The sequence below is a fragment of the Solanum verrucosum genome, unplaced genomic scaffold (assembly GCF_900185275.1).
Source record: "Solanum verrucosum unplaced genomic scaffold, falcon-dt-bn FXZP01000306.1, whole genome shotgun sequence".
Lineage (NCBI taxonomy): Eukaryota > Viridiplantae > Streptophyta > Magnoliopsida > Solanales > Solanaceae > Solanum > Solanum verrucosum.
This window is the reverse complement of record NW_026020398.1, coordinates 964,036-991,923: the sequence shown is the minus strand read 5'-3', so window position 1 is coordinate 991,923 and position 27,888 is coordinate 964,036. Positions and strand designations below refer to the sequence as shown.

The window sequence follows — 27,888 nt, the reverse complement described above, 5'->3', positions numbered from 1 at the left end:
TTTAATCATAAAAGTTACTAGTATATCTTTGCCTAAATAGTAAGTAAAAAGTCATAACGAGGAGGAAACAAAAGAGACATTTTATACGATACACTTAGACAACAAAGAAATAGTAACAAAAATTATTTTAAAACTTTCTAATTTCTACCAAAAAAAATAGTTTAGCAACTGAATCATCAAGTAATTACATCATTCACAAAAAAAAATTAAAAAATGTAACAACTTTTGAGTACGATAAATCAAAATCGAATCGATAATCCAATAAATCACCCTTCACAAATCAGGTTGTTCTCTGGCGTTAACAGGCGGAGATCCAGTTGGTGGATGTGAAGAATTTTTGCAATAACACTTATGTGTTTTCATGTAACATGTAGGAGCGTCACCAGGATCCAAACATTTCAATAAAACAACGCAATCAAGATCACTATTACACATAGTTTCATTATAATTTGGTCTACTATTTGGAAGTTTACAATAACAGTTTTTTGTACTTGCAAAACATGAAGGTCTCCCATTGAAGCAGTTCAATTGTCTAGCACAATCTGCAGATGTTCTGCACCTAAAAGGTTTAGTATCATGTGGAAGTCTGCAATAACACATGTTTGATATGTAGTAACATACTGGATGTCCTTCATTACATTTTTAAATTTTTTATGCAAATGTCACTATCGTTGCACCAAGTAACTCCCTTGATTGTTTGTCCTAATAACATAACCATAGACAATAATATTATATCGAATAAGTTAGCGAAAACATAGCTAAAGTATTCTACTCTTACTATCCCAATTTATATGGCACTTTTCGTTTTTCGAAGATCAAACTAACTAGAAATTTGCGCATGAAATCTTCAATTTTCTTGAAATGAAATTTATATATATTTGTAAACTACGTAAAAAGTACTATAAATCACAACAATTGATAATTCAAAATGTTTAAAAATCTATGAAAAATTTATAGTAAAAAATAGACTTGTTTGAATCTCGAAATCCAAAAAGTGACACATAAAATGGGACGGAGAGAGTAATATTTGTCTTCTATTAAGAGTTAAAAGGGTCAAAAATACATATGTTATCAAAGATAATGTTAACATCGATGGGGAAAAAACGACGGACAGGATCGATCCAAAAAGATCAAGGAGAATCCAACCCAGTCCGTCGGATTTTATTTTCACGCGAAAATAATCAAAAAAGTTTTTAATTCCTTTTTAAAGAAAATCGAGACTATGTTGGTTTTTAAAGTATAAAATTGCAGTTGAAGAGTATAATAAAAATGATGAAAATATTTCATTAAATAACATATGTGATCGAGTGGTAGAATAGCTCTAGTCATAGAAAATACCCCTAATGGTAATGCAAATTACGATCAGGTGTGTGAGTTTCCTATCTGAACTATCATGTGTTCACTTTTCCTACATGAAATTTCCTACCTAAATAATGGTGACATTTTAAATAGAAAAAGTGAACTAAATAGTTTAGGTGTGTTTCGATAAACATTTAGAGATAGTTAAGGTAGCTAGGAAATTCACTTATCTTATAGTTCAGGTATGAAACTCAAAAAAACGAAATTGTTTGTGTTCGTTTAGCATGTTTATGTTAGTATATTTTTCTTAATTTTTTTTTGATGTTTGTGTGTTAGTATATCTGATATGTAATTAATTAGCATCAATATGACAATATTAAAAAAAAATCATCACCAAAATTGTTGGGATCGTAAGATATCTAATTGGGTCAATGGTGGTCTTCTAATTAGTGAGATTTCTTTTAATCATTACCCAGGTGGGATAAAATATTTTGGCATAATATATGAACGTGTTATATATATTTAACTTGGCTTACACTGATATCTATGTTATACAGCTTTGAGTGTTCACAAGTAGGCACTTAAATTTGTATAAAATTGAACAAATAGACACATTTGTCTTACATGACGTCCAACATGACAATTTTGTGTTCTACATGGCATCCTACTTGTATTATGTCACGTAAGGCGCGTGTGTCTACTTGTCCACACCCAAAATTGGAGAACATAAATATAAGTTGAAGTAAAGTTAAAGAATATATTTATGTATTATGCCAAATATTTTATTCTCCTGAATCATCTCTAAAATTTACCCCTTTAGAAATTACACTGCAATAATTATGTACGTTATATAACTTTAGGGTATACAATTTACAATTTTACATTTTCTTTATCTTCATGGTATTCAACCATAACACCTGTGTGATATAGTGATATTTTTTATAAAACAAAAAATTATGTAGTTATTTTTTGGCTATATATCTCATCTTAAGTACGAAATAGAAGATAGGGGTGTGAGTTGTTTCATGATTTCCAATGGGACGTAACTAACCTTTCTAACTTCTAAGATAACCAAGCAAAAAAAGTGTATTCTAAGATAATCCAGGGAGGATAGCAAGCGAGATTTACTTACCTAACAAAATAACCAAAAAGGAAACGAAGAAAACCTTTTGGATTAATGTTGCCTTCTTCATTCTCTTCTAATTAGTATTTTGGTATTATTGAAAATTTAAAGTATTGTTAATTTAGCAATCTATATGTTTATAATATAGGGAAGAAAAGGCATTGACCACAACTTGTTGATAGAGAAATAATAACCACATTCATATGACCACAAATTTAAACCTTATTTTCATCATATACTATTCAACCATTGAGCTTCCTTAAACTTTGCTTTTACCACTATTTTCTTTTAGAAATGATTGTGGTATTCTAGCCAGCTTTTTCTGTTATCTCCCACCAGTAATAGATATCAGATAATTCTGTCGATCAAGATTAAGACAAATTGAAGAATCACCTAGTATTTTTTAATCTCTGCTGAGTTTCCACCACTTTTTTTAATCTTAAAAAAAATATAATATATTAAAAAATAAATTAACGGAAATTTTCCTCTATAAAAATAAAGTTAAACTTTACCCGCTATCGAGTCTATTGATAGAAAAAGTTACATAAGAGCCCTAGGCCCCTAGCAGGATATTTTAGAGATATATAGTTGAGTTTCATATCGATTTTGTATCATATATATATATTAAGATTTTTATTGATATGAGATGTTTGACTTTTATTTGAGTTGTGATTCCATCTAATTTGGATTTGAGAATGCTTTATTCAGGCAGTCAGGTTTATTCAAATTTTCTTTGATGGAAAATTATATTATTTCTATATGATTAAAATTTATATTCTATAGTATATACAGATAGACATTGTATTCCTTCGACTTCTTCATATAGTTATTTTTTCATATTTAAAATTTTTTTTAATAAAATTTTTAATTCCGTCACTAGAGAAGTAGCTCTCTAGGTATCAATCGTGACTCATTACTCACTAAACGAATCATCAATTTGCATATCAAAATGAGGCATATCAAAATGAAGATATGGTACTTTTATTAATCATTATAAATAATGATGACTAAAAATACATAAATCAGTCTTTGTTGTTGCTCTTAAGGATTTCTGACTCGGGATCTCGGTTCGATTCGATTGTAAAGCCACTAAACTAATGATTTGGGTTCTAACTTTTTTTAGGCTGTATTTTTTTCTAAAGATTATTATTTATTGTTAAAAAAATTATTTATAGTTAAATTTGGGAACTATTGTAATAATTGAGAAATGAAAAGTTTTTAAGTAATTGTAGTATACTATCTTACATAGTTACCTAATTTATCCTGACGATTAACATGAACCCAAATTATATATTATTCTTATTACATTTTCCTTTTTCACTATCTTTATTTTCTTATTATTAAATATTCGAAAGTCTCTCAAATGATCAAACTTTCTATATTATACAAAATTCATTGTTTTTTATTAACGAAAAGAATAAATTTACGTTGTTGGTGTCTTTTCCATTCGAGCACTTCAACAAGTCAACACTATTTGACTATTTCAATATCATTATTGATTATATCAACTTTATATTACATTTTTCATTAAAAATTGCATTGTTTACATTCTTATTTAATAATAATATATGCATACATGGTACCCTCTTTAGACCTCATGACTTAAGATTTCTCAATGAAGTTTGATTTTAGGCCTCCAATCTTATTGAGACGATCCTGCTTTGATTCATGATTAGTTGATGGACAAAAGCAACTACTAGTCTTCACGTTGCATACTGGACTCCCAAAGTTGCATATCAATTGATGATCACAGTTAGCATCATTATTGCATAGAAGCCCCCCATTGCTTCCTTGTCCTGATTATGTTTTTTTTTAAGAGTAATCATGATTAATAAATTAAATAAAAAGAGTTTAAAAGGAGAGATATCATAAAAACTACAGAATTAGACATACGTCACTATTATATATATTATTATTATCTATATTTTTAAACTATTACGTATTTTACCACTAATTAAGAGTTTCTTACGTATCTTACACTTAGATACATACATGTATCTAAGTGATTCGCATGTATTTGAGATACCAGATAGGCAGATACATGAGAGAGTGGCGAGCGAGATGGGGAAGAGGTGAGGAAGGCGAGAGAGATTTTCTATGTATCTAGAATAAACTACACCTAAATTTGACCTTATGTATCCGAGATACATGCACCTGAACGTATATGGAGGCACCAAAATCTGATAAGATATGTAATATTGCAAACTAGAGTGTATCTAAATAATTAGCTCCTAAACTATGGGATTTATATAAGTTCTCACTACAAGAAAACGTACTTATTGCTACGAAATTTAAGCTATGAATTTGAAAATCGTAGCTATTACTTAGTAATAGCCATAACAATTCAAATTTCGTGGCTATCTAAAAAAACCATCAAATTTCTTAGCCACAAATATTAAGTTGACAAAGCTAAATCCTTATATTTGCTATAATTACTACAATCGTGGCAATAATTATCAAAATAGCTACAATTTTACTGCTACAATCAAATTTAATAGCTATTATAACCTTTTTGCTACGCAATAAAAGTAATTGTAGCAATAGTAACCTGTTAGCCATAATAAGTTATTTGAAACAAAATATTGTAGCTAAATAAATAATTTTGCTTCAAGTTATAAAAAGACGTGACAATAGTTAAATGAAATAGTCTTACACTTTTTGCTATAGTAAAATTTCGTAACTAATTATTGTTTTTGCCTCAAACTTAAATCTACCATAGTAATAATAACCTTTTAGCCACAATAACTTATTTGAAGAAGTATTTGTAGCTAAATAACTAATTTAGCTTCAAGTTATAAAATATTGTGGCAATAATTAAATGAAATAATCATAATTTTCTTCTATAATAAAATTTTATATCTAATTATTAACTTTTATCACGAGTTTGAAGTTATCATAATAATAATAACCTTTTAGCCACAATAAATTATTTTAAAAAATTTTATAGCTAAATACTTTTTTTTCTGTTTATAAAAGTTGTTGCATATGAAAAATACTATCATATATTTTTTGTTGTAGTAAAATTTTATAGTTAATTATTAAAAACCTTCAGGATCATGTTGAAACTTGTTGAAGCACTAGTAATAGTTTAACCATAAGAAGTAAATTAAAATAAAATTTTATAACTAAATGAATATTATGTTTTGAGTATCAAAATAGTGTTGCCATAATTAACTTAATAGTTATAATTATTTCTCAAGACAAACTCATACAACAATGTGAGCACAATTGAAGTGATACATTTTATCAGAAAATTGAAGTGATACATAGTTATACTTATGTTGTGTTGAGAATTCATGTTATACGACTCGGATCACTTCTATCGAACAATACATTTATCGAGCTAGCTTAATTAGAGCTTTAATCTTTCAATCAATTTAATTTTACAAGATCTTAATTTTTAATTTATAAATATAATTTAAATAAATTGAAGTTATGAAAAAATTAGAAATTATGTCTAATTAATTTGATGTAATTGTACTTTTTTTATATAAAAAATATGTAGAATCAATTTACACTTTATTAAATAGTGTCATATTTTATTCAAATATGCAACATGAATTATTCTGGAATCTAGATAGATAAATCAATTGTAAATTGTTAATTGAATATAATTAATACACAAAAAGTGATATTGACATTCAATTCTTTTTTAATTTTCTATTATTAGGAAAAAATAAATTATTTTTGAATTTATTATTTTAATCTTAACATCTTAATCCATATAATATTGTGTGTTTTAATCAAAACTATAAAATTACAATTCAAAATTCACATCTCTATTTAAATTCAAATTGAAATAATCAAATGTTGTGGAAGTATAGTTCCACTATTAGTTGAACAATTTAACTTGAATTTGACTTCACATGTATAAAAAAATATAATTGAGTTTCTTTTTTTCTTTTGATATTCTATTTTAAAATAATTTTCAAATTTGAATTGTATGGCAATTAACAATTGCCATCACAACATTGTTTTGCTTTCCCAATTCTATTAAATAGATTAAACATATTTTCTGATATTAACAATTTTATTTTATTTTAAAATATTATAACTTGACATTCTAATGAGTATATCATTTAAAAATTTTATACAATGTATAACAATAATAAAATACTCACTATAGTACTATAATATTAGATTTTAAGAAAGTAGAGTATAAGCAAAAGTTTCTACAATATATGAGATCTGGAGATACTAGAGTGTACACAAATTTACCCTTCTCTCAGATATAGAGAAAATTATTTTGAATCCATATAATTTTTTTATATTTTTAAAGCAAACTAAAAACAGTAATTGAAAATTAAGAATGATCCTAAATTTGATTAAACACTATTTTCTCTGTTCCATATTAGTTGTTTATTTTTCCCTAGAAATGATCTTAAAAAATCATAAATAAGAAGGATAAAAATAATAATAAATAAATAAATAACAATGATAATTTTACTACTTTACCCAATAATTTTTTTTATCTGAAACTTTACAAACTTGCTTACACTTTTAAAAAGAATAAAATGTAAGGGAAATTGAGAAAATGTAATTAATTATATTTTGATTTCATAAATTGACAATTAATTTCGGACAACTATTTTTATTAATGTGTACAACTAATATGAATTGATGGTCTCTCTAAAACAGTCTCTCTACCTTCACGAGATAGTGGTAAAGTCTTGGTACACGCTATTCTTCTTAGAATTTACTTATGAGATTTCACTAGAGATATTATTATTGTTGTTATTGGACAACTAATATGAGACATATGAAATATAAGTTAATAGTTTATTTTGAAAATGAGAGTAGATAACAAAATTAAATAATTAATAAAGGACCAAGGAATATATATTTTAGAATAATATTTATTTCATATAAATAATTGATTTTTTCCATTGACTAAAAGCAAAGTATAAATTTGTTATTACTAATGTTGTTGTTATTATTATTATTATTATTATTATTATTATTATTATTATTATTATTATTATTATTATTATTATTATTATTATTTATTGTTATTTTCATGAAATAATTTTCTTTGTTATATATATATATATATATATATATATATATATATATATATATATATATATATATATATAAAATTTTTGTATTTGTTAATTTTGTAATTGTAATAGAATTTGTAAAATAAAAAAAGCAAAAATTATACATATACAATAATAAATAATAACTAAGTAAAGAAAAAATCTACCCCCAAAATCTCTCCCAGCCGTCCCTTCCCCTTCCCCATTTAGATCCAAAAATCTCACCCCAAAAAATTTAAAATTGCAAAAGATCTTTATACTTTAAAATGGAAATATATATATATATATATATATATATATATATATATATATATATATAATATATACTCTCCCCCCCCCCCTCCCCCCCCCCCCCAAATTTCAAAATTCAATTAACAAATACCTAGACATCCTTTCCCTCTTCCCATATATTTCTTGTTGGCCCCCTCCCCTCTCCCTCCCCTCACCCTTTCTTATCTCAGTTTTTTTGTTCAATTTTTTTTTTAAAAGTTTTGCTAATTTCTCTTTTGTAGGTTTACATAGCATTCTCCAAGCAGATGAGATAAGTTTTTACAATACGAGTTGTTTTATTTTACTCAATTGTATGCTCTAAATTTTCTATTATGTATAGGCTTAAGAAAAGATTGAACCACAAATAATTTATCATACACAATTATATTTTGTATTTTTGCAGGAGATTGTTGTCATGATTTGAATTGATAGGTATCGTATTAGATTTGTATATTTTACTTAAGATAAGGTAATTTTTTGACTAGGTATGAATTTTACAATTGATACTAAAATTTGAGATCTATATCTACAAGTTTTAAGAAGTTTAAAAGTTACAAGTTTGTTTACTTCTTGGTTTTCTTTGTATTAGTTTTTGGTTTTTATTTGCTAAACATTTTTGTAAAAAGATTATCCAAGACATTTTTTTTACCTCTTTGTAATTTCAAATCATTATTTTCTTGGTGCTAAATTACTTTGCCATTATTGATAGGCATATTTATGGAACAAGAGCATATAAATGATAAATTGGGATCGATGTTGAACAAACTAAGATGCATACAATTTGAAGATTGTGGAAGGAGAGACAGGGGAAGACTATATGCTTCCTTGGATTCAAACACGATGGTGTCTTACAAGAATTGTATATTGTGACTATTCTCAAAATTATAGAATGAAATTATATGTACTTGAGAATTATTTTGGAATCTCAAAAATGTATTTGTGGTTACATTATGTAACATTTTTTACCAACATCCTTTCATTCATAGTATTTAAATTGTTGAAATTTATTTTTTAGCTAAATTATAAAAATTCTTGTGATTAATAATGCTTATGATAGTATTCTTCAATTTGTAACAATGAATATTTATAGTTATGGCTAAATCGATATGTAATTATAAAAAAAAATAGGGCAATACATTTTCATTTTTCATAGCAAATTAAAAATATTAGCTATAATTTATGTATGTCATGACAAAAAAATTAAATTCTTAGCTTTGTGAAAAATATTTGTAGCAAATACTTTAATTTTATAGCTATAGATTTTCTAATTTGTAGCTAAATACAAGTACTCTTGCCACAAGAATAAAATATAAAATAGCCATAAATTTTAAAGTTTCAAAGAAAATAAATTAAGTCATTTGCCACAATAGAATGCATTGTGTCTACAATATAAAAATTGCTATAGATCTAATATGTTGTGGCAAAAGAGTAAAATTATTTGCTATAAGTATATATTTCGTAGCAGGAATTTTTTACTATCATAGCTATAACATAATATTTTTTGTAGCTATAAGTATTAGTCCTTAGCCACAGACCATGTAAAGTCTGTAGCAAACTTTTAGCCACCCTACATCTTGCTACGGATGCTACGAAAAAATATTTTATGGCTAAAGTGTTTAGCTATGGAAAATTTCATATTTAGCTACAATGTGTTTTGTAGCGTTAAGTGCATTTTCTTGTAGTGTCTCCTAAAATATTTTTTATATCTTCATGATATCCATTAGTAAGAACTTACTAATTGTATATGATATATCCCTAAAATATACGACGTAAACACCTATGAGATATAGTGATATTTTGTAAAAATTAGGCAAATCACATAGTATAAGAAGGAAATTACTTCCTATCCCTACTCTTTCATTAATTACCAAAAATTCCTTTTTTAGTGTCTTTCGGATACATAATATAGCAACGCAGATACATTAATTAATAAAGGGCGGATACTTAAATTATTAAGTTGTTGGCACAGATACTTTAATTAATAACGGGCGGATACTTAAATTAACGGGCGGATGCATAATATAGCAGCGCGGATACTTTAATTAATAACGGGCGGATACTTAAACTAATAAAGTATCCGGTTAAGTTGAATTGGGGGAAAATAAGGGATTTTTGTATTTTAGTAAAAGAGTAGGGAAATATTGAGAATAGGTAAAGTAATGTTGTGTACTTAAGTAATTTGTCCTATTTTCTATAAAGTAAATTTTTTTGTGTAATTTGTTTTTTTTTTTACCGTCTGAACACACCGCGTGTGTAAATGATCAATAAAAATTGGAGGAGTTGTTGTAGTTTTTTCGATAGACAACACCTCCTTATAAATAGAATATAGAGAGGATAGCTAGCGAGATTTACTTACCTAACAAAATAATTAAAAAGGAAACCAAAAATTTCTTTTGGATTAATGTTGCCTTCTCCATTCTCTTCCAATTATATTTTGGTAGCAGTATGACTACTATTACAATAAATTTAAAATTTTGTTAATTTAATTAGCAATTTATTACTATATAAGAAGAGGGAATAACCAACCACAACAACTCAACATGTGTTCCAATAAGAAGAGGGACCAATATATTTATAAAAATTTATAAAAAGAAATGACATATAAAATAAAATAGAGAGAGTATTATTTTTGGAAAATGAAAAAGGACAAAACACATATAAAATTAAATGACATATAAAAAAAAGTGGGTTTAACTCTCAAACATAAAAAGTAACATATGTTATTAAAAACTTTAATAAAAAGTACTATAATTTACAATAAATAATAACTTAAAATATCTACAAGACAAAAAAAAAGACTAATTTTTGTACTGCTTCTGTAACATAAATTAGGATTGAGATGATTTTAAAATTTTAATTTTGGTTATACATTATAAAATAGCCCAAAAATTGAATGATATAATTTTTTTTAAAATAACCGAATGAATCATCCTATCGATAACCTTAATGTTACTTCTACTCTGTTTATTTTTACTTAAATTTACAAAGATATGCTTCATTTTTACCTTCAATCTTATCGCTATATTTATTTGCTCTTTAAAATTGAAATTTTACTATATAAGAAGAGGGAATAACCAACCACAACAACTCAACATGTGTTCCAATAAGAAGAGGGACCAATATATTTATAGAAATTTATAAAAAGAAATGACATATAAAATAAAATAGAGAGAGTATTATTTTTGGAAAATGAAAAAGGACAAAACACATATAAAATTAAATGACATATAAAAAAAAGTTGGTTTAACTCTCAAACATAAAAAGTAACATATGTTATTAAAAACTTTAATAAAAAGTACTATAATTTACAATAAATAATAACTTAAAATATCTACAAGACAAAAAAAAAGACTAATTTTTGTACTGCTTCTATAACATAAATAAGGATTGGGATGATTTTAAAATTTTAATTTTGGTTATACATTATAAAATAGCCCAAAAATTGAATGATATAATTTTTTTAAAAATAACCGAATGAATCATCCTATCGATAACCCTAATGTTACTTCTACTCTGTTTATTTTTACTTAAATTTACAAAGATATGCTTCATTTCTACCTTCAATCTTATCGCTACATTTATTTGCTCTTTAAAATTGAAATTAAAAAGACAAATGACAAATAAGTTTCTATATTAGCTCACTTATGAGCAAAATATATTATAACAATCTTTACTAATTTTATAACAATACATAAATTATACTCCCTCCGTCCCATATTAGATGGGCACTTCCAACTTTACACGGTGATTAAAAAATCATTAATACATTGGAAGACTTCGCCATTTTGCCCTTTGTTTATATCAATGCACATTGAAATGAGTTACAAAAAATACACATACAATATAGGAATGGTCATGTTAATTGTAGGGGTAAAATGGAAAAGAATTAATTAATTCTATCCTAATTTAATAAGTGCTCAAATAATATGAAAAAAATATTTTTAGTAAGATTCTCATCTAATATAGGACGGAGAGAGTATTAGTTTTTGAAAATGGAAAAGGACAAAACACATACGGAGTATAAAATTAAAAGACATATAAAAAAAAGTTGGTTTAACTCTCAAACATAAAAAGTAACATATGTTATTCAAAACTTTAATAAAAAGTACTATAATTTACAATAAATAATAACTTAAAATATCTACAAGACAACAAAAAAAAGACTAATTTTTGTACAGCTTCTGTCACATAAATTAGGATTGGGATGCTTTTAAAATTTTAATTTTGGTTATACATTATAAAATAGCCCAAAAAAAGAATGATATAATTTTTTTTAAAATAACCGAATGAATCGTCCTATCGATAACCCTAATGTTACTTCTACTCTGTTTATTTTTACTTAAATTTACAAAGATATGCTTCATTTCTACTCTCAATCTTATCGCTACATTTATTTGCTATTTAAAATTGAAATTAAAAAGACAAATGACAAATAAGTTTCTATATTAGCTCACTTATGAGCAAAATATATTATAACAATCTTTACTAATTTTATAACAATACATAAACTATAATCCCTCCGTCTCATATTAGATGGACACTTCCAACTTTACACGGTGATTAAGAATTATTAATACATTGGGAGACTTCACCATTTTGCCCTTTGTTTATATCAATGCACATTGAAATGAGTTACAAAAAATACACATACAATATAGGAATGGTCATATTAATTGTAGGGGTAAAATGGAAAAGAATTAATTAATTCTATCCTAATTTAATAAGTGCTCAAATAATATGAAAAAAATATTTTTAGTAAGAGTCTCATCTAATATGGGACGAAAAGAGTAACAATATAACTTTATTAATGTTGGGCCCGGGCAGCGCCCGAACTTTTTTTACTAGTATGTTTATAGGGAAGAAAAGGCATTGACCATAACTTGTTGATGGAGAAATAATAACCACAAATTAAAACCGCATTTTCATATAGTACACCTCACATTATGAACTTCCTTAATCTATGCTTTCACCAAAACAAAATTTATCTTAAAAGAATATAGTATATTAAAAAAATAAATTAATGGATATTTTCCTCTATAATGATAAAGGAGAAAAAGGACAAATATACCCCCGAATTATCGTAAATGGTATGCAACTACCCTCCGTCATATTTTTGGGACATTGGTGCCCCTGTCGTCCAAAAACTAGAGCATATATGCCCTTAACTCTAACAGGAGACTGAATAGGAACACGTGGCACAATCTTATTCATTGATTTGATATTTAACAAATGTTGGGTTGGTGGATAAGATTATGACACGTGTATGTCCGTTAGTACAAAGGGTATATATGCTCTAGTTTTTGGACGGTAGGAGCACCAATGTCCCAAAAGTATGACGGAGGATATATAAGCATATCATTTACGATAGTTTGGGGTATATTTGTCATTTTCCCTTTTCTTTTTGATGACTTCTTCAAATTCCCAACACTCCAACAAGTAAACAATATTTCAATACCATTATAACGACGTATAAAAAATCCAGTGTAGCACATTATATCAACTTCTCAAATCTTTAAAACATTATATTATATATTTTCATTAAATTTTACATTGCTTACATTCTTATATAATAAGGCCTACATATACCTTAACATCTTTGTATCTCATTAAGATTTCTTTATAAAATTTGAATTTAGGCCTCCAATCTTATCGTGACGACCCGGTGGACAATAGCAAGTACGAGTCTTTTGGTTACATAATGGTTTCCCAACTTCGCATATCAATTGGTGATCACAGTCTTCATCCACATCGCACACAAGCCCCCCATTGCTTCCTTGTCCTAATAACACCATTAACATTATTGAATAAGTTATTAAAAAGAAAAAAACTAGAGTTATCATAATTATATTAAATAAAAAGAGATTAAAATTGAAGAGAGTTGGATTAGTACTTAATTATACCTAGCAAAATAAGCAAAAAAGACACTAAGAAAACCTTTAGGAATTTTGCCTTATCCATTCTTTCTTCCAAGTACTAATTTTGGTTGCACTAAAATAATTATATGAATTTTTTGATTGATATCTCTTTGTAACTTAATTGTTATCTTAGCAATCTATTTATAGGGAAAAAAAGTTGACCAAGTTAAATAAAATCTAGCTATTTGGATAAGTTAGTTATAACTTTAATTTGCCATTTTATATTTTGGATAATTTGAGATCCATTTTTTTATTTTTGTACACCCTCTGTCTCAATTTATAGGACGCTTTTCGTTTTTCGAGAGTGAACCAATTTAAGTTTGACCGGAAATTTACGCGTGGAATCTTTAATTTTTTTGAAACAAAATTTATATATTTGTAAACTACGTAAAAAGTATTATAAATCACAGTGATTGACAATTCAAAATAATTAAAAGATAAATGAAAAATTTACAATCAAAGAATTGTTTGAATCTCAAAATTCAAAAAATGCCACATAAATTGAGATGAAGGGAGTAATTAATTAGATTTCTAAGATTGGTTACACGGGTCACGGACATGTCATTATTGACTAAATATACTATTATAATTGTTTGTTATAATTAATGGAGAAAAGTCTAAAATGTTCTGATGTCAACCTTTTGGCTCAAGAATATCCTCAATATTAATTCTTTGGCTCATATTTACCCTTGTTATTAACAACTCCCCAAAAATAAATTCATTAAATATTTGTTTGTTATGTTGATGGATTTGTTTGGTCCAAATTTAAGTAATAAAAACCACATATAATTCATGCTCTTACCCAATACACTTGAAAGATACTCTCCTTGTCCCTTTTTACGTGTCCAATTTTAAATTTTTACTTGTTATTTTTGACAAATCAAGAAAAAAGAATTATTTATTTTACCTATTATAACCTCAATTTATTTAGAGAGTTAATGTTTTTGAAAAAGGTAGAACCTCTTTAATGAGTAAATTGATTTTGAAATTCTATCAATTAATAGGGGTAAAATGGTAAACTCACTATGTCAATTATTATTTTCTTAATAGGTATGTCAAGTCAAAAAATGGATAAGAAAATAAAGACAGAGGGAGTAGTATTTTAAAAAATATTATTTCATGATATTTCCTATTGATCTATTTTAAATCGATCCTCAATTTATTATAACCCAAATCATAACAGGGGATCCAACTAAAATTCATACTCGTCTTATCTGATTGTCCATTATTTCAATACCACTGTATCAACTTGTAACGACTTGTTCCCATCGTTACAGAAAAGCCAATGGGGAAAAATTTTGGGCCGGAAAACTTTTTTTGTAGTAATTTGGAATTTCCCAACCTAGTCCAGATTTGGACGAAATCGAAGTCAGTAAGGTCTAGAGAAAATTGGTAACAATTGGGTGATCTAACTATGATTTTGATCACATGAGTAGATAGCTAAGACGTTAAAGAACCCGTGCGACTTTACGGAATTGAATTCGGGAGAGTAGAACTCCAGAAACTGATCTTACCGTGAACGGGTAGTTTCTGAGTGTCATGGGTTGGAGGTGTGTTGTGAAATGGGGGTTTGAAACTCTTAAATCGACTCATTGGTTTCGTGCAAGCCGTTGTGGTAGGATTATTTCCACCAGGGTGGGGCCGTTGTAGAGGGGTGAGGACCGTTGTGGCGGGCCAGTCACAAATTAAGTCGAAAATAAACCCCAAAATCATTTTATTCTACAAGTTTCGACTTTAAGAGCTAGGAGATGACCCCAGGTGCTTTCTTGACAGTTTTCCACCATTCTTGAGGCTAAAGGTAAGGTTTTCACTCCCCGAATCTGTTTTTCGATCTATAGAACTTAGTTTCGTGGGTAATTATTGTCAGGGAAGGGTTTTGGAACTGTTTGGATGGTAGGGAAAGCTCTAATTTGGATATTGGGATCAAGGATTTGACCTAGGGTTGATACAATCTGATTATAGTCCAAGTAATTAAGTCTTGTTTATTGATCCTAGCATTATATTGATTGTTTGTAGACCAAGAACAAGCGGAAATAATCTAAAAAGGGAAGAATCAAGTTTCTTATGGGATTTCAAGCTTTGTTCGAGGTAGGTGATGGTTGTGATTTCATGTTGTGTGATATATGTTTAATTTGTTCTTGTTTCATTATAATGCATGTATGTATGCGAATGTTGCATGGTTAATCTCACTAATCGTAAATAAGGATAGACGGATAATTGAATACCATGAATAATGACTTGATTGTATGATTATGAGAATGTACTTGTGATTGTGATTGTGATTGTGGCTTGTTGAATGGATCGAGTGTTATGTTCCGACACACTAACTGGGATCGACTGTCACGTACCAGCATAAATATTGGAACAAGTGTCACTATCCGACACACTAACTTAGAACGGGTACCACGTACCGGTACACTAACTGTTTGGGTGTGGGTTCCATGAGAGGATCATTGACTTGACATAAGTGAAATTATACGGTGTTCGTAAATGATGTTGATATTGTATATGTTCGGTGTATGCATGTTATTATTATGTTGTAATGACGTATGTATGTTGCACTTAGTGGATAGCCGCGTGATCCTACTAGTATATTGTGGTTGTGTACTGATACTGCACTTGTTCTTTCTTTGTTGAGTACAGGGCATCTTCAAACGGCTATTGACAGACCTCATTTAGAAGATCAGTGATCGTCATTGAATTCAAGGGTGAGCCAGTTCTTCCGGGCTGCCATGAGTTCTCTTTTCGTTTATGTCTCCATTCCGGACTTAAACTAGTACATTAGGATTTCTTATATTAAATTGGGTGGTACCCATTTTCTTAGACTTGTTGAACTTTAGATGTTTTGGTACATTGACTTTCAGGTTCTAGGTATTATTCCGCATTTGTTTTGTTAGACTTTTGTTGGAGTTTATGGGAACTCCCTATTTTCCTTTTCTTAGACATTTAAACCTGCTTCCGTATCTTTAAATGTCTTAGTTTTTTGTTAAGTTGCTTAATTTGGGTTGTAGTAGTGGTTCTCCCACTGGAGGGTTAGTGTGAGTGTCAATCACGACGATCTGGATCGTGACACAACTAATCAAAAATCCAGTGTAGCACATTATATCAACTTTTCAAATCTTAAAACATTATATTATAAATTTTCATTAAATTTTGCATTGATTACATTCTTATATAATAAGGCCTATATATATCTTAACCTCTTCAGATTTCACTAAGGTTTCTTTATAAAATTTGAATTTAGGCCTTCAATGTTGTCGAGACGACCCTGTGGACAATAGAAAAAAATAGAGTTATCATAATAAAATTAAATAAAAAGAGATTATAATTGATTAGTACTTATACCTAGCAAAATAGACACCAAGAAAACCTTTAGGAATGTTGCCTTGTCCATTCTCTCTTCCAAGTACTAATTTTGGTTGCACTAAAATAATTATATGGATTTTTTTATTGATATCTCTTTGTTACTTAATTGTTATCTTAGCCATGTATTTATAGGGGGGGGGGGGGGGGGGGGGGGAAAGTTGGCAAAATCTTAGCTATTAATGAATTTATAACAAAAAAAAGTTGGTTATAACTTCAATTTGCCTTTTTAAAATTTGGATAATTTCAAATCAATTTTTTCTTTTTGTAATTAATGAGATTTCTAAAATCGTAATTAATGAGATTTCTAAAATCGAAATAATTGAATACATTATTATTGACTAATAGTACTATTATTATTGTTTGTTATTGAATTGGTACAAAACTACGATTTATCTATCTTTCGGGCTAGATACACCTAACGTTAATCTTTTAGCTAAAAAATATCTTCAATATTGACCCTCTGACTCATATTTGCCTTTATTATTAGCGGCCCCCTAAAATAAATTCATTGAATATTTATTTGTTATGTTGACTAAAATAAATTCATTGAATAATTGAACAAGTAGACACGTCTTATGTAACATCCTACATGACAATTTGCATTCTACATAGCGTCTTACGTACATTATGTCACGTAGTACGTCTATAACTGTTTATTCAACTTTATACAAGTTAAAATATCTACTTGTCTACATTCAAAGTTGAAAGACATAGATCTCAAATGAAACTAAGTTAAAGGGGTCGGTAATTGTGGTAACACAATAAGAGCCTAAAAAGATATTAAAAAAATATTAAACCATAATATATAGCCTTATCCACGTATAGCCTAAACCATTCAAAATATATGGATGATAAAGTTAGAAAACAGAGAGTAAACAAGCAAGAACAGAGCAACACAACTCAACAACAATGGAGAATTCTTTAACACTTTCACTGCTCTCCACAATTCCAGTTCCTAATCCAGTACTCTCAACAAAATGTAGTGTTCTTTTTCGAGGTTCGATTTCCTCGAAAATTGGTACAAAATGTGGTGGATTTAGATCATCAACAAGATTGTATGCAGGGCTAACAGAGATAGAACCAGATATTAACGAAGATCCTGTTGATCGATGGAGAACTAATGGCATCGACATTGTAATGTTTCTTTTCTTCGTTGATTTTAAATAATTGTGGTGTTCGAGTCAGTTTTCTACCTTCTATCAACATAGATATTGAATAATTTTGATATAATACATAATGTCCTTTTAACTTGGTAAATAGCTGACATTTATGTCCTCCAATTTTGGGTGAACACAAGTAGACACGTCCTATGTATGTCACGTAAGACACAAAATTGTCATGTAGGACGTCACGTAAGACAAATGTATATATTTATTCAATTCTATATAAGTGTCTACTTGTGTTGTTGTGCACACTCAAAGTAAGACGGCATCGATGTTAGTTAAAACCAAGTTGAAGGACATATTTATGTATTATGTCAATAATTTTTTCCACCAAAATTTTGACAGATGAGAAGAAATCATCTACTAATATTATCGACCACTAGTTTAAGACATAGGCATGTTAACTAATTTTTATTTTATTTTTATTTGTTGCAGGAAGATTATGTTTTTGGAAAATACGATGATCATCATACGTACTTTGAGAGTGAAGATAAAAAAGGTACATAACAATGTATGTGTTTTTTTTTTCTCTTTTTAATTTGTAATTTTGATTTGGAAAAATGTCTAAATTTGTCCAATGTATTATTTGCATTCGATCAAGTTAGTCTTTGTTCGACTTTTCGTTTAGTAAATTGTTTCATATTTGTCCAACGTGAAATTGGTGAACTCCACGTGTTCAAATTCTTCAAAAAAACACAATATTTGAGTAGCTATTTTTACAAATAAATAGGTAAATGGATTTATACTTAAAATTATCCTTAATTATATTTCACTTGCCTTTTCAGTATCATTTTGGGGATCCATAGCAGAAGATTATGCTGCTATCGCACCCCCAACAGGATTTCAAGGTATGTAACAAATTACCATGATCATTAACATGATCTGTTTATTTAGTTATTTACTTTTCGCACTTCGACTAATTCCACGAGATATCTTTCATCAACAAGTATCATCTAATTCTATCCATCCACCAATGGGTTGTGGTGCACTGATGAGAGTGTTTCACTCTTAACTAGAGGTTTTGGGTTCGAGCCCTGAATATGAAGAAAATCATGTTGGGAGCGCCATCCCCCGAATGTGCCCTGCAGTGTGCGATCCAAATTTAGTCGGGGCTCTAGACACCGGGTGAGAAACCAAAAAAAAAAACTATAGCCATCCACAAAGGATAGGACAGATGGAAATAATCACCTGGAGTTTTTTTTCTCTCCGCTGAGAATAGAACATGAGACCTCATGACTCTTAACCAATTCATTGGCCACTAGGTCACTCTCTCCGCTGAGAATAGAACCTGAGACCTCATGACTCTTAACCACTTTATTGGCCACTAGATCACACCCTTGAGTGCTTATTTAGTTATTTACTTACGATAACTTATTTTCTGGTGTTCGACAATAGGTATTATTTCATGGCTATTTCCTCCAGCAATTGTTGCAGGAATGTACTTCAATGTTCCTGTAAGTTCATGATAAAAAAATCTCCATTCATTTTTTCGAGTCTCGAAAATGCCCTTTTCCAGCAAACTAAAGTCTTGTATTTTCACTTCTTGACAATGCAGGGGGAGTATTTGTACATTGGAGCAGCTGTTTTTACAATTGTGTTCTGCATTATTGAGATGGACAAACCAAGTGAAGCACACAATTTCGAGCCTCAAATATATAATATGGAGAGAGGTGCGCGAGACAAGTTAATATCGGATTACAACACAATGGACATTTGGGAATTCAACGAGAAATATGGCGATTTATGGGATTTTACTGTTAAGAAAGACGATATCATGAAACGATAGAAATAAAAATGAAACAAATTCATATATACGTAAGGTATATATTTGAATCGCGTAATGATCATTGGATTTCATCGATTACTCGAGGATGCATATGTTCTGGTGTTGATCCATGGCTGTAGTATATGTTTCTTAACTACATAGAGATGAAAAAAACTCTAATGAACTCCCTTGCTGAAGAATTACACTGTATATATATATAAGGTCAAGGTTATATTATTTCTTATTTGTATATGTCGAATCCCTTTATCAGTTCTTTATATTTTGAATTTCTTTAATGAAAATCTTGATTCCGCTAGTGCTATGAGAGTTCTATAAATCAAGAAGTGCATAGGATGTTTGATTGCATGATAAGTGATAATAACTAACATGATTTGGTTACTTAGTTTTTTGTTTTCTATATTATTATTTTTTTATGAATGTTCTGATATTGCTTGTTGTAAGTAGGTGTAAATACACCTACTGCATTAGCTCTATGTGCTACTCTCCCCGTTTTATTTTATATGAGTTTGACTTGACACGATTTTTTTAAAAAAAATAAAATTTGAAACTTATGGTCTAAAATAAGTGATAGATGTTTATGTGACTATAAATCATTTCAGTAAGGGTAAAATGAGTATTTTAAAATTAAGTTGTTACTTAATATAAAATTAGGCGTTCTTTTCGAACGAACTAAAAAGAAAAGTGAGTCATATATAAACTAGGACAGAGAGTAATAGTTAATCATTTCTCAAAAGATGTAAGTACTATTTATATTAAATTTTAACACATGGTCACAAAAGAGCAGTGGATGTTGCGTTACTTCCCACTTAGAAATTCTGAATTCGCCGTCTTTGTTAAGGATACTTAAAGAGAGAGTACACACAGGACGCTTGGATAACCGCTATCTATGACATAGTAAAAAAATAATATGTTAAAATTTACAAGATTGAAATTTCAAATTTCAAACTTCAAACATACGAGTTTAAGTTGGGCTTACAAAGGATTTGATATGGGAAAAATTACAATTACTAATAAAATTGGGACTTGGCAAAAGAGGTGAAAACAGATAGTTTGGTGAGGTGCAATAGAAATGATGACATTTTTCATGACTTGTGAAGTTATCAATCATAGTAATTAAATGTGACAAATGCACAAATTGAAGCTTTGATTGGAGCAAAAATTAAAATTTTGAGGTTCAACTAACCTCAAAATTTAATTAGTGCTTCTCATTTTTATAACTCTTGACTAAGACAAGATAAGGTATGACTAGTTCAAATGGACTTAGTCAAAGATCACTTTCACAAAGACAGCAGTGAATAACATAGGTGTATGCAAAATTATTTTGCAAGAATTGTCATCACAATTTAGCTTATAAGTGGATTTTTCATGCGTGGAGTCAGTACAGGTTCAGTAAAATTCAATAATTTTAACTCAAAACATGTATATTGTTGAGAAATTCATTAAATATGTACATAGAATAAACTTTATAATGTTGGATCAACCTTTAAGATTTAGGTATAAGACGGGTGATTTCAAGGCTTTATTTTTTTATCTAATACTAGCTTGTTTAGCCAAATTGAGAAGATTGAAATTTCAGATATTATGAAAATATGTAAGAAATAAAAAAAATACGAAGTGGTGTCAAACAATACCAAGCATTTATGTGTCACTATTTGATGGCAAAAGTCCTTTTAATGACCCCTCCAATACTCTCCAAAGGACCCCATTGGCTTCCATAGTCAAGTTTAAAAGTCTTGGTCTTCATCATTTATGGGCCAATTTGAAGATTAATTGTATGTCACCTAATAGTGTCATCGAATCATTAGCTTTAATACGAGTTGTTGGACCAATATTTTTACATGGTATGATATTATCCATTTTGAACCAAGTTTGCAGGTTTTTCTAAAAAGTCTCACATCATTCAGAGAATCCTACATCTTATATATGTGTATTTTTTTTCTTTCAACTTCATTTGTAGAAATTAGTTTGCATGCTCATCTATTTGTCATCACAATTTATCTTGAAAGTAGAAGTAGATTTATCACGTGTGAGTTCGAATTCAATAACTTTTACTTAAAATTTTATATATTTAGAACTCTCAGATTCTAAATTCCTCTTTAAAATTTAAAACTTTTTATATATTTAGAACTCTCAGATCCTAAATTCCTCTTTAAAATTTAAAACTAAGAGTTTCAGAATATTGAGGCTTTATATTTGAATTTATCTCTTATTTTGTCAAGTTTATTGGACGCATGAAATTTTAAAATATTATGTGCATACATAAAAATAAAAATAAAAATAAAAATATGAAGCAGTATCAGATAATACCGAATTTTTATGTGTCACTATTCGATGGCAAAAAGTCCTTATAAATGACCTCTCCAATACTCCTCAAAGGCCCCATTGGCATCCATAAGTCAGGTTTATAAGTCTTGGTCTTCCTAAATAAATCCAAAGTGGAATTTGGCTATTAGGATTCTAGACCAAAGTTGACGTTTGATTTGGAAAATAAAGTTTGGCTTAATATTGGCTATTAATATGCAGAGTTTAGTTATTTATATACTCTATCATGTATAAAATAATACATAAATTTTCTCATAATTAATATTGTGTATTAGTTATTTCATCTTTTATTTTGCATAAAATAATATATATATTTTTTTCATAACTTATATATGTCTTAGTTATGCAAATTTCTAAATTGCAAATCAATCACGTACTTAATTTATAAAATAATAAGCCACCAAGCATAATATTACTTACGCAAATTTTGATATCTACATAACTTAACTTCAAACCAACTACCAAACCACTCTGAATGGATAATGTTTTCCCTAATTATTGCAATAGTTTTATATACCTTGGAAAAAGATGTGTCTCAGAAATTGCTAGTAGTCCAAACATGTGAAAACATCTTGCAGAAAAACAACAAATATAAACATATGAGTATTTTCTACAATATGGTTGACAAAAAACTCTTCTAGGTGGGACCACCAAATTGGAAAACCTCCATCTTCGTTTGATAGAGTGTATTAGTAATGCTTAAATTAATAATACTTGAATTAATTATACATAAATTATTTCTTATGCATTGTTTGGTTTGGTGTATTAAAACTAGCATGGTATACAAATATTTATTTACAAAGATATCATTTACAATTTATGGTGGAAAAGATGTAAAAAAAATATTTGAGGGGAAATGAAGCTTTTAACCATGCTAATGCATGCATTATAAAACCTCATGCATTACTGATACCTAGAAATTCATGGTATTAGTAATACATACCTTAATACACAATACAGTGTATACATAACATGAAAAAATGTATCAAACAAGATATTACTAATACACAGAGCTAATGCATGCATTATTTTTGCTAATACACTATACCAAACGACCCGTAATGTTCAACACAACATCATATGAGAAATTAAGCAACAACAACCAATCAAATGAAAAAAAAATCCCCATTACTCATTAAATGGTCAAAACCAAGACACTAAATATGAGAAAAAACAAGACGAAGTTTGGTATATAAACTTATATAACTTCATCATATTTTATACAAACACACATCTCTCCTCCAACAAAAAAACAGAGCAAAAAAAATGATAACAAAACCAATATTTGGTTTTTCACTTCTTCTCTTCTTATCATTCATATTCAACCAAAACATATGTTATGCACAAGATCCACCAAGCATAACAGGATATACTTGTAATCCTAACCAATTCAATCCATGTCAAACTTATGTGTTATACAGAGCTAGAGCACCAGAGTTTCTTGATTTAGCCTCAATTGGTGATCTTTTTTCAGTAAGTAGACTAATGATAGCAAACCCTAGTAATATTTCCAACCCAAACACAACTCTTGTTAATGATCAACCCCTTTTTATCCCCATCACATGTTCTTGTAACAACATCAACACAACTTTTGGTAGCATATCTTATGCTGGCTTTAACTACAGTTTCAAATCAGGTGACACTATGTATGGTATATCAACATCTAAATACCAAAATCTTACTACTTATCAATCTGTTGAGGCTGTTAATCCAACCGTCGTACCAGAAAACATTGACATAGGTCAATCCATAAAATTCCCAATTTTTTGCAAATGTCCAAACACGACATCTTCACAAAATCAACCAAGACTACTCATAAGTTATGTTTTTCAACCTAATGATAACATTTCTTCTATCGCCTCAAGATTCAGGGTAACCCCACAATCTATAACACAAATTAATGGAAATAACACCAAGATTCTTGATACCCTTTTCATCCCTCTTTCTAATCTACCTAATCTTACACAGCCAGCATCATCAAACACCCCACCCCCACCCACACCCCCTGCAACCCCTGCACCAGTAAATCAAGAAAATGACAGAAAAGGAACTGTTATAGGGTTAGCAATTGGTTTAGGGGTTTGTGGGGTTTTATTGATTTTGGTTCTTGGTTTGTTTTATAGAGAGAAAACAGTGAAGAAAGAAGGGTATAGTGATGTAGAAAGACAAAAAAGTTTGTATGTTGGATCAAAAAAGGGGTCTTTTGTTGATAAAGATGTTGAAGTGAATTTGTTGGCTGATGTATCTGAGTGTTTGGATAAGTATAAAATGTATAAAATGGAACAAATTTGGGAAGCAACAGATGGATTTGATGAAGGGTGTTTGATACAAGGATCAGTGTATAAAGGAACAATTGATGGTGAAGTGTTTGCAATCAAGAAAATGAAGTGGAATGCTCGTGAAGAACTCAAAATACTGCAGAAGGTAACATTTTTACTCAATTTTCTATACTTTTGGTATCTTTTCAAGAATTGCTTTTGTGTATTGATATTGAGAAAATGATAAACATGGACCGACCTGGGTTGAAGTAGAGTAGCAAGTACTTCATTTTTATCAGAGTTTTCGAATTTAAGTCATCGGAATGCGAAATTGTCTTTGTTAAGGAGCAATTTACTCTTCATATGGAATTTTTCTATATATTTGATATGTTATCGAGAATTGTTTTTGTGTATTAATTGATGTTTTAGAAAATGATAAAATGGTCTAGTAATTAGAGGTTTTGAATTTGAGTCTCTTAGGTATAGAGTTATTTTGGTTAGGAAGCGTGTATTCTGACATGAATTCAAATTTTAGTCGAACTTTATAGTGTATATCGAACGCAGAGTAAAAAGGAAAAATAAACATGGTCCATATGTGTTGAGGGTTGATTCATAATAGTTTTTAAGTATGTACTATTTGATAGTTTCCATCTTTTTAAGTTTGTCAAAAATTAGTATCTTTAATTTTTCATAAAATATTTATTGAATTTATCTGTTAGATTTGATGGGATTATGGGGGAAAAAAAAAGGAAATGAGGGAATTCACAATTAGAGGTACTACTTTTGTAGATTGATTGGTTTTGATTTGTTTCTATAATTTGGTGTAGATTTTTTATTTTTTTTAAGATATGAAATGTCTGTATGCAATGTTTTCTGTTGTATATTTTAGATTTGATAAGATCTTTTTAGTGTTTATGATTAAAATATTTATTATTTTTGTCAAATTTAATAAACATAAATTATTAAGTATTTGACGAAGATTAAAAATGTTACCTTTTGATAAACTTAAAGAATCAAAATTCAAAACTGTTGATTACATATTTAAGGAACTATTTTGAACCTGTTCAGTGTTCTCCCACCTTAGAGGCTATTTTTGTCATTTTCTCAATTGGTATTTTAGTATTGTTAAAATTCCACTGCAGAATTGTTTTTCCTCCAATGGATCAGATTAAGTATTTAATTAAAAATATATGTTTAATAATTTAAATTATTAGGTCTAGTGACCTGTCGTATTCTTGAGACATTAGTAGTACTTTATTTAAATATTTAAGTGGACCATTATGCCCGTTGGGATTTGATAATTTATAATTTAAGCTAATCAACATCATTTAATACTCAATTTATTTGTCCTCTGATGTCTATCTTTTCATTAAATACTCCTCTTTTTGTTTCTCAATTATTCACTTTTTGTTTTCCTTTTTATTTTTGTCCCTAAGGAGACCCTCCCATATGTGCCATCTGAGTCGAGTGTATATCAAAAATAATTTTTTTATATATTATTTTTTTCATAACTTGCTTATAAAGATTTTACTAAATATATTGTTGTTCTGATAAGAATTGAGATATTAAAAATTAACAAGATGTCTAGAAACAATTCTTTTTCTTTTTTTGCCATAGAAAAGAGCATCTTTTATTAATAATTTATTTTATCAAGACAAAGTTCAAAATAAATTTTCTTCCTAAATGAAATTTCTTGTCTGTGACCTCAATTTTGTTAGTCTCCCAAAAAAGCGTCATGCTTTTAGCTTGGTTTGGCTGTACTACTTTGACTAGATTTATTAGTTGTCCTATTAAATAAATAAAACGTCATCAAGTCCTATTTTGCAACCGTTACTATAATTAGGACTTCGCTACGAATAAATCAATAACTTTTTATTAATCATGTATTATGTACTATTCTATTCAATTTCAAACAATTATCGTTTAAATTGTCTATTAGAAATTGTATTTCTATCTCTAAGGTAATGATAAGGTTTGTGTATATTTTACCTTTTTCAGATTGTACTTTATGGGATTACATGAGTATGTTGTTGTTTTGTGTAGGTGAACCATGGGAATTTGGTGAAGCTAGAAGGTTTTTGCATAGACCCTAAAGAAGCAAATTGCTTCTTAGTCTATGAGTATGTTGAAAATGGTTCACTACATTCATGGATTCATGGTGAAAAACCTGAAAAATTGAGTTGGAAAACAAGACTAAGAATTGCAACTGATGTTGCAAATGGTCTCTTATACATTCATGAACATACAAGGCCAAGAGTTGTCCACAAAGACATCAAAACTAGCAACATTCTCCTAGACACCAACATGAGAGCCAAAGTTGCCAATTTTGGTCTAGCTAAATCAGGGTGCAATGCTATAACAATGCACATTGTAGGTACTCAGGGGTACATCTCCCCTGAGTACCTAACCGATGGCATTGTATCCACTAAGATGGATGTTTTCTCATTTGGAGTTGTGTTGCTCGAGCTAGTGTCAGGGAAGGAGGCTATTGATGATGAAGGGAAAGTCTTGTGGGCTAAAATTAACGATTTTTCGGAAGGGAGTGAAGAGAGGAAGGTGAGGAAATTGCAAGAATGGATGGATGATAGTCTTTTAAGGGAAGAGTTAACAATGGAGAGTGTTATGAATGTGATGTCTGTGGCTATTTCTTGTTTGAATAAAGATCCATCAAGAAGGCCAGGGATGATTGAAATTGTGTATGCATTGTCTAAAAGTATTGATCTATTTACTGATGACTCAGAGGAAGGACTATCTCCAAGGCAAGTCACAGCAAGATAGGGGACATATCTATTTAGCATATTATGTAAAAGTAGTTTTGAAGTGAGTAGTATTATTGTGTTTTGAGGTTTTTACTTTACTTTAAAGTTTGCTTCTATATATGTGTAATATTACTCCAATATTATCTTTTCTAGTAGTTGTGGAAAATCCAATTTCAAATAAGAGGATGTTTAAGGTTGGTCAAGTGGAATATATATTATGTTGTAATGAGTGTTTTTATGTTAAGTTGCTCGGATTCTTTAAAATTGTATAACTTTTGAAGAATTCAACGCATAGCCGATAATATATATTTGAAGAGTCTGATCATCATAGATTGTTTAGCCAAAATTGAGGGAGTTTAATGTACGAGTGAATATTGTTTTACAACTTGCTCTATTTCGTGTGGTGGACTAATATGAATCTCTCTTGTATACCTTTACTTAATGTTTGAAGACATAATTAAATTAACAAAATGTGCTCTTTTTTAATCGTTTAAGCTTTTAAATGAGATGTGTACGTACATCAATATTGTATCAAAGTCAAACTTATTGATTTATCTACTTCTTGTTGAACTCCCATGTTATATTATC

General features: G+C 28.9%; 2 protein-coding genes and 1 pseudogene across 2 annotated transcripts; 2 read left to right on the top strand and 1 right to left on the bottom strand.

The window, feature by feature from the left end:
• Window positions 1-273: 273 nt before the first annotated feature.
• LOC125839488 (uncharacterized) lies at window positions 274-2,492 on the bottom strand (annotated as a pseudogene).
• Window positions 2,493-17,836: 15,344 nt separating this feature from the next.
• LOC125839485 (photosynthetic NDH subunit of subcomplex B 5, chloroplastic) lies at window positions 17,837-20,175 on the top strand. Its single transcript, XM_049518460.1, has 5 exons — window positions 17,837-18,146; window positions 18,611-18,674; window positions 18,961-19,023; window positions 19,571-19,629; window positions 19,731-20,175. The coding sequence occupies exons 1-5, from the start codon at window positions 17,922-17,924 to the stop codon at window positions 19,959-19,961; spliced, it is 642 nt and encodes a 213-aa protein (XP_049374417.1). The 5' UTR covers window positions 17,837-17,921; the 3' UTR covers window positions 19,962-20,175.
• A 3,361-nt stretch (window positions 20,176-23,536) lies between these two features.
• Window positions 23,537-27,455, top strand: LOC125839466 (serine/threonine receptor-like kinase NFP). The gene is made up of 2 exons (XM_049518439.1): window positions 23,537-24,707; window positions 26,585-27,455. The coding sequence occupies exons 1-2, from the start codon at window positions 23,550-23,552 to the stop codon at window positions 27,317-27,319; spliced, it is 1,893 nt and encodes a 630-aa protein (XP_049374396.1). The 5' UTR covers window positions 23,537-23,549; the 3' UTR covers window positions 27,320-27,455.
• Window positions 27,456-27,888: the final 433 nt, after the last annotated feature.